Source organism: Dermacentor silvarum, chromosome 1, assembly GCF_013339745.2.
Source record: "Dermacentor silvarum isolate Dsil-2018 chromosome 1, BIME_Dsil_1.4, whole genome shotgun sequence".
In the NCBI taxonomy this organism is placed as follows: domain Eukaryota; kingdom Metazoa; phylum Arthropoda; class Arachnida; order Ixodida; family Ixodidae; genus Dermacentor; species Dermacentor silvarum.
The window spans coordinates 142714865-142734459 of record NC_051154.1 but is presented as its reverse complement, the minus strand read 5'-3'; the positions used below and the strand labels follow the sequence as shown (position 1 = coordinate 142734459).

Sequence of the window (19595 nt, the reverse complement as noted above, 5' to 3'; positions counted from 1 at the left end):
CCGTCAGCTCCCGAATTGTTGGCCACCTTCGGGAGCAGTAGCACCGAATGGGTTCGCAAAATTGTTCGCTCTGTCGTCCGCGAAGAAATAGAGAAGCTGTACGGAGTGAGACAGCCAATGGTTGGCTCCATCGCCAGTGCTATTTGCGATGAGGTTCAGCAAGCACTGCATAGCCACCGATACCCACAGATGCCCAACGTGGTGCCCACTGATGCGGGACCGCCCCCCATATTCGCAGATATTCAGCCCTGCACGTATGCGGACTGCTTGCAAAACTCCATGCCTGTTTCTCGCCCCGCAGTCTCAATTCAGACGACGCCGCCAGGCGCAATTCAAGCTGTGCACGCTGGCTTGGACGTCGACGGTCGCTGTGCACCCCCGCGGAAGTCTGATCTCTGGCGTACGTCAGACAGATGACCCCTCTGCTACCATTGCGGTGAGGCCGGTCACGTCTACCGTGAGTGTCCGTATCGACAACTTGGGCTGCGTGGTTTCTCCATCAACTCGCCTCGTCCTCAGGTTGGCCAGAGACTAAGGGAAATTGATGAGTATCTGGCCCAGCAACGGGTACCTTTCACACGACGACAATTGCGGTCACCATCTCCGAGGCGACCCTCACCCATTCGTCCACGTTTCGGGGCGACGGCACAGGGCCGCTCGCCAAGCCCCTGTCGAGAAAACTGAAGGCAGCGTCCTTCAGGGGCGAGGTCGCTGGAACTCAAAGTGCGGAAGACCTCTCATCGACGCTTGTACGGAATGTCGCAGATTCACTGAAAACGGCAAGTTCTACGCTTGAGGAAGACAACACATCGGTCACATCCCCGTATGAGTGCAGTGGCAAAGAATCGCCGGTTACCCCATCTGAACTTGGTGACCGAGTCTCGCTTGACATACCTGTGCTGATAGACGGTCTACAGGTCAGCGTATTGGTGGATACAGGTGCAGATTATTCAATTATTAGAGGGAAATTGGCAACGCTTCTTAAGAAAGTTATGACCCCTTGGAATGGAACACGCATTCGCACAGCTGGAGGTCACGTTGTTATTCCGCTGGGCCGCTGTACTGCAAGAGTTAAAATTCGTGCGTCGACGTTGGTAGTCACCTGCCTCATCCTCCAAGAGTGCTCGCGTCAACTCATCCTCGGTATGGACTTTCTTCGCGTGTACGGCACAATGATAAATCTTCGTGAGCGCAGCGTGACCTTCTCGACACTACGTGCCACAGAGCAAGACATCGATAGCTGCCGTAAACCTGCGCTGTGTGTTGCTGACGACAGCGTGACATTGCCGCCATGAGCGACTGTTCCAGTTGAAGCCACGTGCGAGAGCCTCTGAGACGGGGACGCGGTCGCCGAAAGCAACTTCTCTCTTTTGCTGCTTCAAGGTGTATGCGCTGCCTGAAGCCTGGTTCGTGTCCATGACGGACGGTCGCAAATACTCCTCACAAATTTGGCAGATTTGCGAACCATGGCCATATTGTTGACATTTTAAACATCTTTGGGGATTTGGGATGTAAGGTCTGACTCGAATTCTTGTGTATCCTGTTTCTAGGGTTTCCGGTAGCTCACTCGACGCAAATGTGAGGTTTAAATGTTTAGTTGGAATATCCTGGTTGTCCCGCTTGATCTTTATCCTTTGCACTTGAATCACGTTATGTTCTTTCCAGCCCTCCAGGAGCTCTTCCTCGCTTAGGCTTAAGAGATCTTCATCAGAGATAACTCCTTTACTTGTGTTCAGTGATCGATGCGGGCTAACAGTGATTGGCACATTACGGAATACTACAAGATTCGAGAGTTTGCCATGTTGTTGAGTGTTGCGAACCTCCAGAAGAAGGTCGCCACTGCTCATTTTCATCACTTTGTAGCCAGCACCTAGTGTGTTGGTGAGACATTTGGCCACAGTGAAAGGTGAAATAGTTCTTACTGTCTTTTCAGGATCTTGACTATGTATCACGTGGAAGCGGGGGAATGTTTCTTTGCGCTGGCTGAACAGTTGAAAGGTTTCTTTGGTGCGTCCTCTTTTGGAAAGAGGACGATCATGAAGTGGGGGGGAATGACGTCTTAGCCATAGAGAACTTATTTGATTTTGGCAGCTAGGCCTGCCGCCCACCATCGAGCCCAACATGGGGACGCTACGAGACCCGAAGGAAATGCAGACACCAGCTGTACGTAGCTACTATAACCAAATATGGTATACCCAAGGTTGGCTACCCACACAAGGTCAACCCTTGCTGCCTGGGAAATTGGAAGTAAAACGAAGCGGAAGAGAAGACAGGAGAGATGGAAAGTGAGAGAGAAAGACGAAGGTTGGAGGGAGAGAGAGACAGGAAAAGGCAACTACCGATTTCCCCCGGGTGGGTCAACCCGGGGGTGCCGTCTACGTGAAGCCGAGACCAAAGGGGTGTGTTGCCTCTGCCGAGGGGCCATAAAGGTCCAAGCACTCAGCATTGGCTCAACCCCCAGGATCCTCATTTCCCCGGACACGGCTAAGCCACACACGGTTAAGCGCGGGAGGGTTCAACCCTCGTGTGCTCGGGTCCGTGGTGTCGCCACACACCAAACGCCTGGTGACGCACACGCCCCTGCAGGGATTTATGGATCTCTTAGGTACTTGGTAAAGTTGTGAAGAAGTCACAATAATAGAGCCTGTGTCAGACATCAGGCATCTTAAAAATTTGTTGGCAACTGCTTTCTGGGCCCATCTGTTACACTGAACTTCTAATCCTTCAATTACATTTTCTAATTATCTCGATATCCCCGATCACTAATGCAAGCATGTGCTAACAAGATGCTGCTATGCCAGAAGCACAAAGGGCATACAGACCTCAGAAGAACAGGCTCTTGCCAAGACAGGATCTAGCTGATAGTCAAGTGCTGCATCACGCACTATGCCCATCACCACAGGCTCGCACGTTTTTGTCAGCTGATGCCGAACAAATTGTGCCTTGAGGCACTGAATGACCTACAAAACCAGGATAAAATACACACTCTTGTTATATAGGTCTGGTGTACATCATACATAATCACTAGATATGCTAAATGGAACAGCAGACTCGCAAAGCAGACATTGTTGTACATGCTATAACTGCAAAGGTAAAATAAATCTGCAGAGGTTTTCAAACACTCAGAACTCATCGCAAACATTGATATGGTGCATTATCATATAGAGAGCAAAATAAATGCAAAATTTCGTATACTTTATTTTAGTGGGCATTTTGCTGCTGAAGCAAAAAAAAAAAAAAAAAAACACACACACACACACACAGGATCCTTAATGTGCAAGTTAGAGCAACGAAATATTATGTTTGTGCTTTGTCTTTGCAAGTTATACATGCACTCTTCCAAGAATGTGAATTAGCTGACAAAAAAAAAAAAAAAAGTGGGCATCTTGCGCACTCAAGCTGCCCACGAAACAAAACACACGCTGTCAATACTATAATGCATATGGCATCCAATATTAACACGCTGTGCAACACCTCAGAGGTCAGCCATTGCCAACAACATGCAAAAATTATTTCCAAACAGGTCCTTAGACTTAATGGACCAACATTATGAAAGTCTAGCTGCATTGCACAGTGATAAGCTTTGATAAAGGAGAGGGTAGAGATGAAAATAAAACCTGCAGAAAGCTCATGATGGTGAAAGCTGTGACATGGTGTACACAAATCAGGACCAGGGAAAAAGCAAAAAATGGCATTCAAAGTTTCAGTCACACTTGTGGATCTCTTAGGTACTTGGTAAAGTTGTGAAGAAGTCAGAATAATAGAGCCTTTCAGACACCACTTTATCCTGTTGATTGAAAACTTGAAATGCAGAAAAGATTAAGAATTTTCAATTCTTTAGTGAGTTTTGTCAACTTTACAGAATGTGGACTCCACGCGAAAACTCGCTACAGGAACATCAAATATGACATCAACTATTTCGTGTATTGAAAACCTTGAAAAACACTTACCCAGCCGCTTGAAAATTATGCCTGGTGCATGACATTGTGAAAAACAATGAAAGAGGTGATCCCGCTACTTGTAACGACACACTCACACTGAGCAATAACACACAACCGTCTACCTTCCCACTCATTTTATTAAAACATTTGGCACATATTATCCAAAATTGCAGCACAATTCCAATCACAAGTGTTTCAAGATATAGGCGACACACTTTAAATATCATTACTTTCATCAGTGCTTTTACTGGTGATGCACTATCTTGGTGTACACAATTGTGTAAACAGCGTCTGAAAGGGTTAATACGACTCTGTTTCATCAATGCTGGAGACTGCAGTTGCTCCCCATGCTTCAGAGCATGGATATTGGATATGAAAAATGCATGTTTACTACCAATACTGCTTTCCTGTAACAAGGCTTGATGGTATTCCATTCAGGGTTTGCACAGAACATTTGCCTGAAAATTCAAGGACAATTCAAGGATGTCAAGGATGGCGAAGGCTGAAATTCTAGGAGGGGGAAATAAACCTTGATCCCACTCATTCAGTCATAAATAGTGAAATCTCTTAGCTGCAATTTCTTGTAGATAAACAGCTGCCGAGCTGGGCACGCTTCAAGCTCTTCAATTTGCTTTTAGGTTGACTTTCCCACTGTAATGATGTCAATCACCTTCTGGCATGGTGGTTAGTAGTGCCCGACTTCAGCCAAAGATACTCGTCGTGTTAAAGCCAAATAGCTGAACGTCACTTTCTGCCAGGCATTTCTAGAGCCTCGGTCTCAGAAATGGAGCCATGATGGCTGCGGTATGAACCAACTAGCAAAACAACAAAAATTGTCACATGGCCTGGTCGCTTGATCTGACTGTCTAGCTCCACCAATGCAACGGTGATTTAAACAAACTAAACTTTGGTGGCTGTGGACATGCCACACTGCAATTGTTTAGCGACACTCTCAGAAGGAAATATCTAGAATTGTTTCCCGATAGACAGTGTCTATGACATGAAGTCTCTGGGAGAAGAAGGCTAGTGGGCTGCTCGGCTCATGCTCAGCTAGCTTCCTGTCCTGGCTGCTGCAGGCGGCATGCCGTTGGAGAAGCTAGCCGAGCTCGCGGATCGCGTTGCGGAATGCTCCCGTGCTGGCCCTACGGTTGCGGCAGCGACCGCAGTGACACCGGATACCCAAGCGCGGCACTCTCGCCTCGAAAGCCTCAAAGAAAAAATAGAGCCGCTTGCTGCCTCCATCGCTGCGATGCGGACTTCGGCCCATAGTCGCTCTCACGGCAACACACGTTCGCGTTCTCCTTCCCACACTAGAAGCAACTGTGACGGCTACTGCTGGTATCATGCCCGTTTCGGCGCCAGCGTAAAGAAGTGTCGGGAGCAATGTCGCTGGCAGGAAAACACGGAACGCGAGTCACTAATGGTGGCGAGTGACGTGCTTGACCCCACAGCGACACGCAGCCGCCTGCTATACGTATCAGACAGAATAACGGGACGTCGTTTTCTGGTTGACACTGGCACTGAGGTGAGCGTTATTCCCGCCTCACGTCTCGACCGACAATGTGCTGAAAATTCAGCTGTAAATAGTTCCACAATCGCCACATTTTGACAGCGTTCGTTCACCATCGACTTGGAACTGCGCTGCACATTTCGATGGAATTTCATCATCGCGGATGTGCGCTTCATTATACTTGGAGCGGACTTTCTTAACAACTCCGGCCTGAACGTGGACATACGCTCACGTCGCCTTGTGGACTGTACGACCAGTTTGCCCGTGCAGGCAATCCTCGCGCCTGTGTCGACCCCTGTGCAAACGGCTCCGAACTTACAAGCACGCTCGTTTGGCTCAATTCTGTCCGATTTTCCTCAACTTACAAAGCCCAACAACTTAGAACTACCGGTGTGACACACAGTCACACACAACATTGTCACAACCGGACCTCCCGTGTTCAGCAAACCACGACGCCTCACGGGTGACCGCCTTGCCATGGCAATCAGGGAATTTTAACATATGCTGCAACTAGGCATCATTCACCTATCATCAAGCAGCTGGTCATCTGCCCTGCACATGGTTCCAAAGCATGACTCAGGTGATCGGTGCCCCTGTGGTGACTATTGTGCACTGAACGCGCGCACTCTCCCTGATCAGTATCCGCTTCCCCATAGTCACAACTTCGCCATCACACTAGCTGGTACGACCACATTCAGCAAGATTGACTTGGTCAAAGCTTATCACCACATTCCTGTTAAGCCATCGGACATACCAAAGACTGCCATTGCAACACCTTTTGGCCTCTTTGAGTACGTCCGCATGCCTTTCAGGTTGAGGAACGCCGCCCAAACGTTCCTAAGATTCATCAATGAGGTGACCCACGGCCTACACTTTGTCGTCGCCTACCTCGATGACTTACTTCTGGCTAGCTCTTCACCTGAACACCATGCCAATCATCTGCGATTGCTTTTTACACGCACCAGGAACACGGCTTGACCATTAACACAGCAAAGTGCGTTTTCGGCGTCAACAGTATCGCATTTCTTGGCCACCTCGTCACACCTGAAGGAGTCCAGCCCCTGGACGGCATAGTTCAAGCACTGCACGATTTTCCTCGTCCAGCTTCACGTCGAAAGCTGCGCGAGTTCCTAGGACTGCTAAACTTTCACCGTCGCTTTATACCTAATGTGGCTCGTATTGCGGTGGCTCGTATTTTTCTACAACTAATCGATATGCTCAAGTCAACTCAAGCACCATGAGCCCCTCTCGAGTGGACAGGTGCAGATGACGCAGCATTTGAGGAATCCAAGAATGCTCTGGCCAATGCAACAATGCTCGTGCATCCCTTACCCAATGCTTCCTCCAACGCCGTTGGTGCCATCTTTCAGCAGTTCCAGCAAGCCTTGTGGTGCCCGCTAGCCTATTCTCCCAGAAACTAAAGCCTGCCAAAACTCGCTACAGCACGTTCGACCGTGAACTTCTCGCCGTCTACCTCGGAATTAGGCACTATCGCCACCAACTGGAAGGTAGAGTATTCCACGTGCTGACCGACCATAAGTCACTGACATTCGTTTTCCGTGGAAACCACAGTGCTTATACATTCCGGCAAATTCGGCATCTAAGTTTCATTTGAGTTCACTGTAGAACTAAGATACATCGAAGGCCCATCAACGCTGCTGCCGACGCCCTTTCCCTGCGTAAGTGTCATAACATCTGATCCTGTGGACTTCGAGGCAATTGAAGAGGCACAGCGTAGTGAACTTCGCGACTTGCTCTAGTTCTTTCTCGCTGTCTGATGTGCCGCTGCCCTTCTCCTCTGGTACAATTTTGTGTGATGCGTCTTCTGGCCGCACGCGCCCTTTTGTGCCATCCACATATCGACGTCAGATCTTCACTAAGCTGCACGAAACAAGCTACCCTGACATCCGTGCCACTGAACACCTCATCACCTCTCGTTTTGTGTGGCCCGGCGTCAACAAAGACATCCGCCGCTGGGCTCGTGAGTGCTTACAGTGCCAACGTGCGAAGACGACGCATTACACCAAATCTCCCCTTCAAATCTTCTGCTCGCCAGACTGTCGTTTTGACCATGTGCACATTGACATCGTCGGTCCACTCCCGTCATCGCGCATAAAGCGCTACATACTCACTTCTGTAGATCGCTATACACAGTGGCCCGAGGCGCTCCCGCTTCACGACATCACGGCATCCACCGTAGCCTCATATTTCATTGTCGGATGGATCTCTCACTTCGGCTGCCCCAGCACTGTTACTACGGACCGTGGCCATCAGTTTGAGTCCGAAATATTCAGAACACCGACATGTATCCTCGGTGTACAACACGTCCACACAACGGCATACCACCCCTCTGCAAATGTAACGGCTGAACAACTGCACCGACAGTTGAAGGCTGCACTCATCGCTCGCGACGCCCAAACTTCATGGCTTGATGAGCTTCCCCTCATGACGCTTGGAATTCGCTCGGCGATTAAAGACGACCTCGGGTGCACTGCAGCTGAAATGGTGTATGGCACCTCCCTTCGCCTTAATAAATAATCCAACAAACAAACATACAAACAAATAAAAACCAACCTTTCCCTGGAGCTCTGTGCTTTCTGCTGCTTTGTCAAGCACAAGGGCTGAGCAGAACTTGGCAATGTCCATGCGACAGGCATGCTGTAACTGGGAATTGAGCCTGTAGTCTGTGTTTTGTTCCACCAGGCGGCGCTGCACCATAGTGCGGCACCGAACATCCATTGTTGGTTCTTTCCGATGGTCTGCCAGGCAGTGAAGAGCACGGGTGGGTTCGACCTAAAAAAATAGCATAGCTGCTTTATTTCTTTTAACACTTGCAATGACAGGTAGTGAGAACATAGTGCACAAGAGAAGCTGTTCTACAGAGGCAGAGAAAACATGTAGAGGCTTCTCTCACAGATGTCGACTAGTACTAAGCACTTCAATGCGTTAGCATCAGGAGTGTGAAAGAGTGTGTGTGTGTGTGTGTGTGTGTGTGTGAAGTGTGGGAAGCTGGTCAGTCACGTGGAAGAAGTAGAGGCGCGGAGAGCTTAGAAGAGTGTGCATACTCTTCTAAGCTCTCACACATACACGCGCACATGTGTGCATGTGTGATCAAGAAGAAAGGAAACCGAGGGGCCCAATTTTTATTAGTCAAATCATAAGACGCTAACAAACAATGACACAAAGGACAGCCTAGGGGATTAACTGTAGCTCTTAATTGAAGTGATGGCCATGAGTGGTGGCACTGGCTAACACTCCCAGGGTTAGTTCTAGTAGACAAACATAAATACCCAAGAAAGTAGATGGGAAAATGGTGCCGCAGTAGCTCAATTGGTAAGAGTATTGCAAGTATTGCATGTGTAATGCGAAGACGTGGTTTCATATCCCACCTGTAGGCAGTTGTTTTTTTCATCCACTTTCATTTTCATTTATATTTATCATTTATTTACTAAGAACTGCAGTTAATTTCCTCCATACTGTCCTTCGTGTCATTGTTTTTTGGCTTTCTATGATTTGACTAATAAAGATCAGGCCCCTCGGTTTCCTTTCTTCTCGTTCATTACATAACGAGGTCTCGAATCCAGCGCCTTTAATGCCTTCAGGTAGCATGTGTGGGTTTATTGACCAGTTGCCTTCACCCGAAAAGTTTGCGTACTATGTGACACCTGCGCTAGATAGGATGTTTTACATCCCCTACCATGACCATACACTCCCAGGGTTAGTTCTAATAGACAAACATAATTATCCAAGAAAGTTGAAGGGAAAACGACGCCACGGTAGCTCAATTCGTAAGAGCATCACACGCATAATGCGAAGATGTGGATTCGTACCCCACCTGCGGCCAGTTGTTTTTTTCATCCACTTTCATTTTCATTTATTTATAATTTCTTTACTTAAATAAGAACTACAGATAATTTCCCCTATGCTGTCATCCGTGTCACTGTTTGTTGCCTTATGATTTGACTATATATATATATATATAGAGTGCAACTGACGGTGATCTGCTCTGGACCACTGTCAGTTGCACTTCACTCCTCGAAGAGGCAGGATGTGTGTCGAGTGAGCACTTGAACAATACTATGCAGCGTGATGAACGCAGTTTAAATCATGGATCCAGGAGCTCAAGAGGTGCGGCGTAATGCTAACGTATTTCTCTCACATTTGCCGCTAAATCGCCACTGAAATACCTTGGCCACCCAGCAGGCATCTAAGACAGCAAACGGGAAGTACAAGGATTGGCAAGCAGCCTTGTACTGAGAGCGAGCACTGTCACTTCAGAAAGTTGCTTCACGAACGCCAATTGGTTGTCAATGTGCAAGTCACTTCAAGCACCAGAACTGAGACTTGGCATGCCTCGATCCACATGTTTCAACTGATCACTTCAATCCAGATGCTCCAAGTTGTCCCCGAATATTTCCAGGAGACCTTGCGCCAATTAACGACCGTGAAAATGCTCTATAATGTTGAGGCTTTATGTATATTGTGTACTTACGTGTTAGGAATATGAAGACTTGTCCATTTTTATAGACAGATACACAGATTCAGTAAATGAGGCCTGAACCATGGTAACATGGCTCTCGAACAACAAATGTTGCATTGGTGAGCTGTTAGCTTTTCGGCGAGTTTTAAAACCCCATCTTGGTTCGATATTTCTCTAAGGTTTCAAGAAACAATATGGCAGCTGACATGTGCCATGATGTCCGAAAACTGCACTGTTTACTTTTCATCAAAACTAAAGATACCACAAAGGAGACAATCACAAAGCTTTCTAACACAAGTTTTCTAGATTAATGACAGTGTTCTGGCTAGTGCTAGCAAGGTGCATTATGCTTTATAAATGCACCTGTCTGCAAGTAGGCTATTCTTGCAGGCTTAATTGATGCCTATCCACTGTCCCAAGATGTTTGGATGCCATAGGAGAAGCCACCGAACAGCACAGTTGTGCCAATTGGAAGGCAGAGGATACTCGGCTAATTCTCGCAGCTGTTTGCCCTAATACCCATTACTCATGGGCAGGCAAATTGCAAATGCAGCACTTTGGTGCAACTGGCCCAGCTGTCTCATCTCTGCTTAAAACTGAACATTAAATGTACAGTGTAGACCGCTTATAACGTAAGTCACCGGAGTCACAAATATCCGCACTATAAGCGGTACCGCACTATAACCAAAGAAACGGTTTTATTGCAATAGCAATTATATGGACACTCCAGGTGCATTTCTAGCTGCCGTAGCTGTTGCCGCGAGGTTCCGTATAAAGTCGAAGGGCAATAAAATCGTCGCAGCGCGCCGTATGCTGTATGTGCGAGTGAAAGCATGCGAGGGTGAGCCGGTGATCACATCTCAATCTCGCACACACAAGGGAAGAAAGCGGGAAGGAAGCGCACTGTCTTCCGTCGCGGGCAAGGCTCGGGGGGGGGTGTTTACTCTAAGCGCTCACGCCTGGCCACAGGGGCCACTGTATCTTGAAAGCCATCTGCGACGGGGACACAGTCCACCGTGCACTGTGTTTTTGCGGCTTAGTTCACTATGATGCGAGCGGAAGCACAAAGGTCAATTCGTTCACTGCTGCTGCCGCGCTTCGTCACCATAGGGTTCTGACAGCAAGTTTCCACAGTCATCGAGTGAGATGTGTTCATGTTTGCTTGTGCGTGCGTGACACCATGCTTGTTAATGCGCAGAGAGCCACAGCGACGAACGTGCTTTCGCGCACTCCCGCCATTGCATCATTCTGCCCGCTCCTTGCGAGGAATGCTGGGATGCGTGGCCGGCGTGGCTTGGTGCGCCGGGCGAAAAATATGAACGGAGCTATTCATGCGCCAGCAACGTTGGAACACGCCCGACGGCGCGAGACGCGCCGGTTGTTCACCACCATGACGTCACGGAGCTCGACGTGCGCACTCACATTACGTTGGAGTACATTTGCGGCTCGAGGGGAGCGTTCGCCGTCTCAGTTGAGTGCCGAACTTCCAGCCAGCCACACTGTAACCGGTACTTCGTCTCCCGCAACTGCACTATAAGCAATACGTGTATACCATTAAACCTGCTTATAACGAACCTCCATTTAAAGAATTCCTGGATATAACTAAGTTTTTCTATTCCCCGCCGTTACTCCATAGAAGCACATGTATTTGAGACCTCTACGTAACGAAGTGGCAGCGGGATACCCCCTCGATATAACGAATTTTCCCCTTCGACAACCTAGAGATTACGCCCCAACTTTTGTAATTTTTGTGCGAGCAGCAACCGGAAGCACCTTCTCCGCCGTGACGGAATGCGAAGCGAGCGCACGTGCGCGTGCGTGCGTGTGCGAGGCGGGCCTGCATCCCTCGACCCGGCAATCTTGCCGCCGCGGGCGTGACCTTTCCCCCTCCCTTCATTCAAACCTGATCCTGCCGCTTGCTGCAGATGGCCTAGCCCGCCAAGCCGGCACTCTCTCCTTTTCCCGTTGATGTTGCCGACGCACGCTGACAAACGCTGGCGGCGTGTGGAAGCGCCACTGGAGAAGCGAGCGAAGTGACCTTCATGCTGTTGTCTATCGCTTCAACGCAAACTGAGCGCCGAGAACACACAGCACGCACAAAGCTACGAGCCGCCGACGCACCTACACTGCTAGACTCTGCCCCAACGCAGAACACTTTCAAGATACGGCCCGCGCGACCGCGCGCCGCCGCGCAGTACGCAGTTGATGCCAGAGTACAGTACAACGCCGCCTCATTATCCCTCGCCCCTCGCCGGTGCCTCGAGCGCAACGGAAGAAGGCGCGCTTCCTCCCTGCTTTTCTTGCGCGTGCGAGATTTAGACGCGGTCTCGTTTTCACTCGCACATACAGAATACGGTGCGCGGCGACTGCGTTATTGCCCTTGGACTTTATACGGAATATCTGTGAGCCAAAACCAATTTTAGGGCCACAACGCGTCATAGATACCATCTTTATATAGTAAATACGGATCTCAAGGGTCATACTTTTGCTGGCGGAAACCGAAAATACGTCATAGTTGTCGCCCCCGGCACTTTGGGCGGCTAATGCCATCGTCAAGCCACCAAGCCAAGCAACATGAAAAGTCAAAATGGCCGCTCGGGCTGGCGCGGGGTGGCAGTTCGCAACGTATCATGCGGGAATGGTCCCACAGTTGCGACGCAACAGCGGGGTTACCAATGCATTGGGTTCTATGGGAGCTGTGCCGGGACTGGCCAAAAACAACGTAACAGCCGGGTAAACGCAGCCCCCGGGAACGTAACAGCGGGGTTCTACTGTAACACTATACGACGCTACGACGCCATCGTGACGCTCGCTCTTCGTTTCCGATGCCTCGCGCTTGTGCGAAACGACACGCGTCCACGCATCCGGTACCTGGTGCGACATTCCAAGGATGAGTGCTGCGACGAAAACGGAAAACGGGTGCGCGTTAGAATCGAGTAAATACGGTAAGCATTTCTTTTTCGAATTTTCGTGCCGAACCTGCATATAACGAAATCCTCTTTATAACGAAGTTTTTCGGGAATTTGTCAATTTCGTTATATTCAGATTTAACTGTACATGGAGTGCTATGGGAAAATTAACAGGAGTCTGAAAAGACCGTACTATATCCGGTCCTGCATTATAAGCGGTTACGTTATAAGTGGTCTATACTGTACTTAGTTTTAAAGATCATAAATGATAGGAATACCAAAATATTTTAACGACATATACAGAAGTATACACGAAATGATCAAGGAGGACCAGTCCGCAATTGACTTCGGCTTGTTGAAGCTTGCTGATGCAGCTGTTTCCGTTATTGCCCCCGTCATGGACGCTGAGACTATAGATGCAGCATCAGGTCGTCCTGATGAAGAGCTGGCAACAGATCAAGAACCTTGGCAGATACTGACAACGGCGAAGACACAGGTGTGCTTGGGTTTGCTTCGCAACAGAATTGAATGCAGCGGTGGTGACTATAGACTTGCACATTGGTTGAATAAATTGGAAGTGGCGTTGCGTGCACCCGGCAGAAACTTACAGGAAACTAAACTGACCTATTTTTTTTTTTTTTGGCGGAAGAAAAGACAAGGATGGCTGTCCCTGAGGTGGGAGTGCATGAGCATCTTTTTCTTTACTTCCACGGTGTTCTCAAACAGCTGGCACGCCATTATCAAAGCTTTTATGGGGCATCCGCTTTTATCGAAGCATCACTTATGTCGAAGTTTTTCGCCGTCCCATTCACTTTGTTATAACAAGGATCTACTGTACTTTCGGATACAACAAACCATTTTTATTTTGTTTGGCGTGCTGCCTAAATTACCCCTGCAACAAATTCTACTTTTAACAAGCCTAGTCATAACAAACTATCAGCTACAAGGGACAGAATTTTATGCAAATTTTGTCTAGATGGTGCATATACAACATACTTGCTGTGGCGATGCATGGAGCAGGGCACTGCATGCAACTTTTTCGAACCACTTGCAGAAAGTGCGAAAATACACTTCTTTAAAAAAATTAATGAGCACACTAACGACATGCTTCTCGCAACGGCGTACCACACATACTTTACCAGATAGTTTTCGGGCCGACCACGCAAGTGGATCACTACCGCCCACCACTGTCAGCTCAGTGCCAAGGATGCCATTAGGCCTAATCCGCTTCACTTTGATGGTGTAGCATATGGAGCTTCAAAAACAACCGTTGACGATCCCAAAATGCATTGTTTTGAGAGCACTTTATTTCTCATTGCATCAATTTGCACAAAAAAAGATAGGCTGCTATTCGTAAAATCTAGCAAGACTGCACCGTCTCGTGACTTCAGATCGTACATCTTAAGTCACTAAAACATTTGGCAGTCTCAACTGTAGTTGACATCTTTGTAATGCGAAGTGTTGTGCAAATTTTTGCAGTACGAGATGCCGATGCATGCAGAGCTTGCAGGCCCAAGTGGCACGAGGCGTGCATTGTCATATTTACGGCTTAGGCAAGCTTACGTTTGCGCTCCTTGAATTCGGTCTGGGTCAGCAGCTTCTTGGGTGAGATATTGAGTTTTCGCGGTTAGTATGTTTTTTCTCATATTTTTTTCCCAAGATGTATGCAAACGGTTCTTCCGTATAGGCATCTGGACAATGAGTCTTCTGCATGATAATGCAAGGTCATGCACTGTCCTGAGCATCACAAAGTTTCTCACCAAGCACAGCATAGTGCTTGAAATGTAGGGTGAATGCAGAAGCTGTGGAAGCACAGCTTCTGCATTCACCCTACTCCCCTGACTTTTCCACCTGTATTTTTTGTTTGTTTTATTTTACCTTGCGAAGAGAGCACTAAGAAGACGCTAGACGGAGAACTTTCAGTCCATTCAAGAAGCCACGACAAAGGAGTTAACAGCCGTGACAAAAGCAGTGTTCTCTAAATTGGTTCCAAGACCTCAAGAAGCATTGGAAGCTTTGCATAGAATGCAAGGAAGACTACTTCGAAGAGAGCTCCACAAATTATTTAAATGTTGAATGCCATTTTTTATGGACTCAAGACTCCAAACCTTATAAACAAAGGTCGTACATCACAACTGCTGACAACACCAAATGACATTAGAGGAGCAAACAAATTTTGCAGCTGCAAGAGCTACAGCTTCACTACTTACAAGGATTACCTCCATCAAGTAAAAGGGAGAGGAAGTCACTTAAAATTTTCAGGTATATTTATGAATTTAAGCTGACTCAAACTGCTGGGCCTGTAGTAAATGTAATTCTTGCACAGGAAATAATGTGGTGTAGCAAGTCCAAGGGCAGATGTATAAAACCTAAAGCATGACAGAATTTTGCCGCGTCAGGGTTAAGTAAGGAAGACAAACACTGATCACAAGAGTTAGTAGGGTTAATATTTTGGTTCCCCAACATAACTTTGTTCACAGCAGGTTGTGGTCAGTGCTTGTTAATTATAAATGCAAATGTGTGCCAGCTCGTGGTAGTCATCCTTTCTGGGCTACTTCACTTTCATTCTACACGCAACAGCTATGAATGCAATTAAACACCATGCTTTCAAGTATTTAGAGAAACAGCTGCACAGCAAAACTTTTCTTTTAACCTCTAGGAGGCGGTGCAAAATGTCCACTACTACAGTTTGCAAAGCTTTACATAGATTCTACGGTTCAAGAAATGAAAAATGTACAAATCAAAGCAGTTGTTGTACAAATCAAAGCAGTTGTCAGGCCGAGTACCATACCTCTGGGCAGAATTGGCGCAATGCGGACTTGCATGCCAATGTGAGACTGTAGTCCAAACCCACACTTTCTGCTTCTAAACGTTCTCGCTGGAATATTGCAATGTGGCATTCTCGAGTTAGCTTATTCTTATGTTCCTTGAGGCACTCGAGCATCTGAAAAAGAGGCAAACAATTAAAAAAAAGACAACTTTTGGGATGATGATTGATTGGTGGGGTTTAACATAAAGCAACATTTGGGCAGAACAGACAGTGTAGTGCAGCCCACTGAATTGATTTTTACCACCCTGAGTACTTTATGTGAACTGAAATCTCAATACACAAGCCATTCATGTACTGCCCATTCATAATACAGGCACTGCTGCAAAGAACCAAATCCATACAATGTACTTGACAGAATGCCACTTGCTCCCAAGCCACTATGGCATGTGGATTTTGGTGTAAAAAATATATATAATATACACTTGTACTATAAAGTCTCGCACTACACTTTTATTTGGTAGAACAAAGCTCTTGCAAAAAGACGTTGATAATGCATGCAGTCCGCTTTTTGTAAAATGCCACTAAAGGTGTCATGTCATGTCTACAGCACTAACTAAAGCTGAACAAATACCTGCACCACATCTGAACAACTAGTTACTCCTAGACATTAGCTCAACGGTGCAAACCCGCCGTGGCTGCTTAGTGGCTATGGCGTTAGGCTGCTAAGCACGAGGTTGTAGGATTGAATCCCTGCAACAGCGGCCGCATTACAATGAGGCAAAATGCGAAAACACCCGTGTACTTAGATTTAGATGCACGTTAAAGAACCCCAGGAGGTCCAAATTATTTCGGAGTCCACCACTACAGTATGCCTCATAATCAGATCGTGGTTTTGGCACATAAAACCGCATAATTTTTTTTTTCAACGGTGCAAGTTTGTAGCATTTATGAATAGTGATAAATAAGCGAGCCTGTCAATCATTTGGCTGTTTGAAAAATCTAGTTAAGGAAGGTTCAATGGCTAATAAAGTCTCCCTTGAATACTACAAACAAGATTTAGAACTCACTGCGCCTTCACCAGGATGAACATTGCCACACAGATTACGTTGGTCAGAGACACAAGCAGCATCCAGTTTTGGATCTAGCTTGATATTTTCTTCCTGTAAAGAATATCAAACACAAAACTTAGAATGCTTTATTAGCATTTACTGCAGGAACTCTAAAGGTGCTATAAGTTGACTTCATATGACATCATACTGGGTGTTTCATTTTAGCAGCACCAAATTTAAAAAATTGCCTGTGGCAGATAGCACAATTATAATCCTTGATCTAAACTACTCGATGAGGCGGTCATTACTTCAATGAGAAATCAAAATGCCTAATTGAATAATTAACATGATTACACTAATTAACTTTTCAATTAATTATTTTATGGCACATCTTTCAATCTTTGAATTATAGCCACTGAGTTCGCAAGGCGATACCCACTTGGAACGAATTCTCAGGACTGAACCAGTTTCGAGATATTCATTTTCAAAGTGTCCAACGAAATGCACAGGCATTCCAGTTAACTTTGTGCTTCAATGCATAAAACAGTGTTTTCCTCAATAAAACTAATAAAAAAAAAGCTTAACCTTGCACTTGGCCGCGCAACGCTTGAAACAGCGAAGCTGGGCGATCATAGCCCAGCATTTTCCGGAAGTGCCACGCGAAGTTTTCATCTTATTACTTTTCATAATTTTTTTTCGCGCGTCTCGGACTTACGGCCGTCACTGTGCGTTGCATAGCACAGTTTGCAACACTGACACCGCGTTCCAGGAGACCCGCTCCGTGAATATGTCTCTCTCTCTCTCTCTCGCACTCATAGCGCACAAAACCTCTTCACCTCGCAGAGCACGAGCGTACGAACGTGCCAGCTCTGGACAAAGATGACAACGCTCTAACGCAATCATATAGTTCGCATAAATGCATTTTCTGCAAGCATGGCTGTATAGCCTAGTGGTTACGATGCTCGCTTTGGGACCGGGGGTATGCGGGTTCGAATCCCGCTTCGGCAAGGAAGTTTATTTTATTTTCCTTCTTGGTAGTTTCTTGATATGCACCACAAATTACGGCTTGCTTAAACAGCTTCGCTGTTAAAATTATACACTAATGCTGATATATTTGATACACTTAATGACACCTATGCAATAAATGATGGTAAAAATTAACAGTAATATCGGAAAAAATTGCCTTTATTGTCTTTATTGCATAAAACTTTTTTTCAGTTCTTACTCCCTTTTGTAGAAATGTTGAATCATGAAAATTTTAATCGAAAATTGGCCCCTCTGTGCACTGTACTCCTTCCCTATCAGTAGATTCCTGCAGCACTATGGACGTTATAAGTATTGCTTGAAAATAGAGAGGGCAAACACCACCAAGAATGTGTTCATCCATGCCCCTTTATCTGTTTGCACCAGCAATGACTCTCTGCACGCAACATCAACACTCATACGTTATCTCTCTCGCAGAAGCTGCGAATGACATGCTGCAGCACCGACACAATGTAGTATTCAAGCTATGTTATGCGCTTTCTGTCTCTGCCGCCACGCCAGAGCTTTTCCCAGCTTGGTCGCGTCTGGCAACATAATGGTATATGAGCGTTCACTCACATTTGTAAGTTCTGCTGTCTTCTTGGTGACTGGACTAGTGGCTGCTTTGCTCCTGAGCTTTTTTCCAGAGTTCCCCTAGCTCATTTAAAGCTACTTGCTTAGCTGCCTTAGCATAATAACAGACTTTCGAGTGATCTCACACAGGCAACACTGCGGGTAACACACATGATGCTGCCATATTGCATGAGGTGATTTACTTAGCTGCCAACCGCTACTGCATGGGTTCTCAAAGTGGGTTCTGCAGAACCCAGGGGTTCCGAAAGCCTCTGCTCTCGGTTCCGCGAGCCACTAATAAATTTTCCCTGGTTCCGCGCTCGCCAAGTGGCTATAACGGCGAACACGAGGTGCGCTCGATCCAAAGAACCTCCATTACCCATACCCGAGTGTCAAAGAGCACATCACAGTACGTAACAGCAATGCGCAAACTGCGCAATAAATCTGCAACTAGCTTATAGCCATCCAACCTCCGAAAACGGGCAGCGCGCCTAAGCTTTCACAAGTGAATTTGGGAGGCTGTAATTTACCACCATGCGCCTTTCTCCCGCTTGTAGATAGGGTAGGTGCCGATAACGTGCACACTGACGTATGCGTCGGAGGAATAAAAAATAAATGCACGGAGCACCACAAGTGCGCGCCACAGAAGAGCTGAAATGGCGCTAGCATCCAACCCAAACAAAGCGGCGCAATCTGCGTCAATGTCCTCGCCAATGTCTTGGAAAGTCGGAAAGCACGACGCGTTGCATAATGCCGGTTTCCAAAAGTCAGTTTCGCCTCAAGACAGCAGTATTACACAGTGAAGCATACGTGAAGTATTGCGGTGAAGCATATCAAGAGTGAAAAGGAGCAATTGACACGGGACATGGTATGTATTCTTTTATTATACATGCGTGCACCCGCCGCCTCCTAGCACAGTATGAGCTCTGATACGCCTAATAAGTGTACTGGCAGGCTTTCATAGCTATTTCGGACGTTTTTGCGGCCCCTAGGGAGTCCAAAAAATCAGACGTTGACTGTAAACTATTTATGATTAATCTTTAAATTCATACTACCGTCTTTTTATCTCATACTATCATTTTCTGTTCTATTGCTTTGTTGAATGGTATTAACTTCCTTCGAAGTTCCTTTGTTAACCTACAAACTTTGGCACCACAGATCAGTACTGGAAGAGTGATATACTTTTATTAGTAAGCTGCCATTCATATGCCTTGAGATTGCTTGCCAAATAACCAATTTTTATTTTTCTGCTGATGCCCTCTTCATGATTTGTACCCCCATGCTACTAATTCCGAAACTCGTTTCCTCGCCTGGACATGGTCGACTGATTTCCTGCATAA

At 46.8% G+C, this 19595-nt stretch overlaps 1 protein-coding gene across 1 annotated transcript in view; it reads right to left on the bottom strand.

The window, feature by feature from the left end:
* The window catches only part of LOC119436163 (Golgi apparatus protein 1), a 128865-nt gene that overhangs the window by 14097 nt on the left and 95173 nt on the right, over positions 1 to 19595 (bottom strand). Inside the window, exons 16-19 of the mRNA XM_037702929.2 lie at positions 16678 to 16770; positions 15632 to 15784; positions 8026 to 8244; positions 2823 to 2960 (exon numbers count right to left, since the gene is read on the bottom strand). Coding sequence (XP_037558857.1) covers positions 2823 to 2960; positions 8026 to 8244; positions 15632 to 15784; positions 16678 to 16770 — 603 coding nt within the window. The remainder of the gene's footprint in view (positions 1 to 2822; positions 2961 to 8025; positions 8245 to 15631; positions 15785 to 16677; positions 16771 to 19595) is intronic.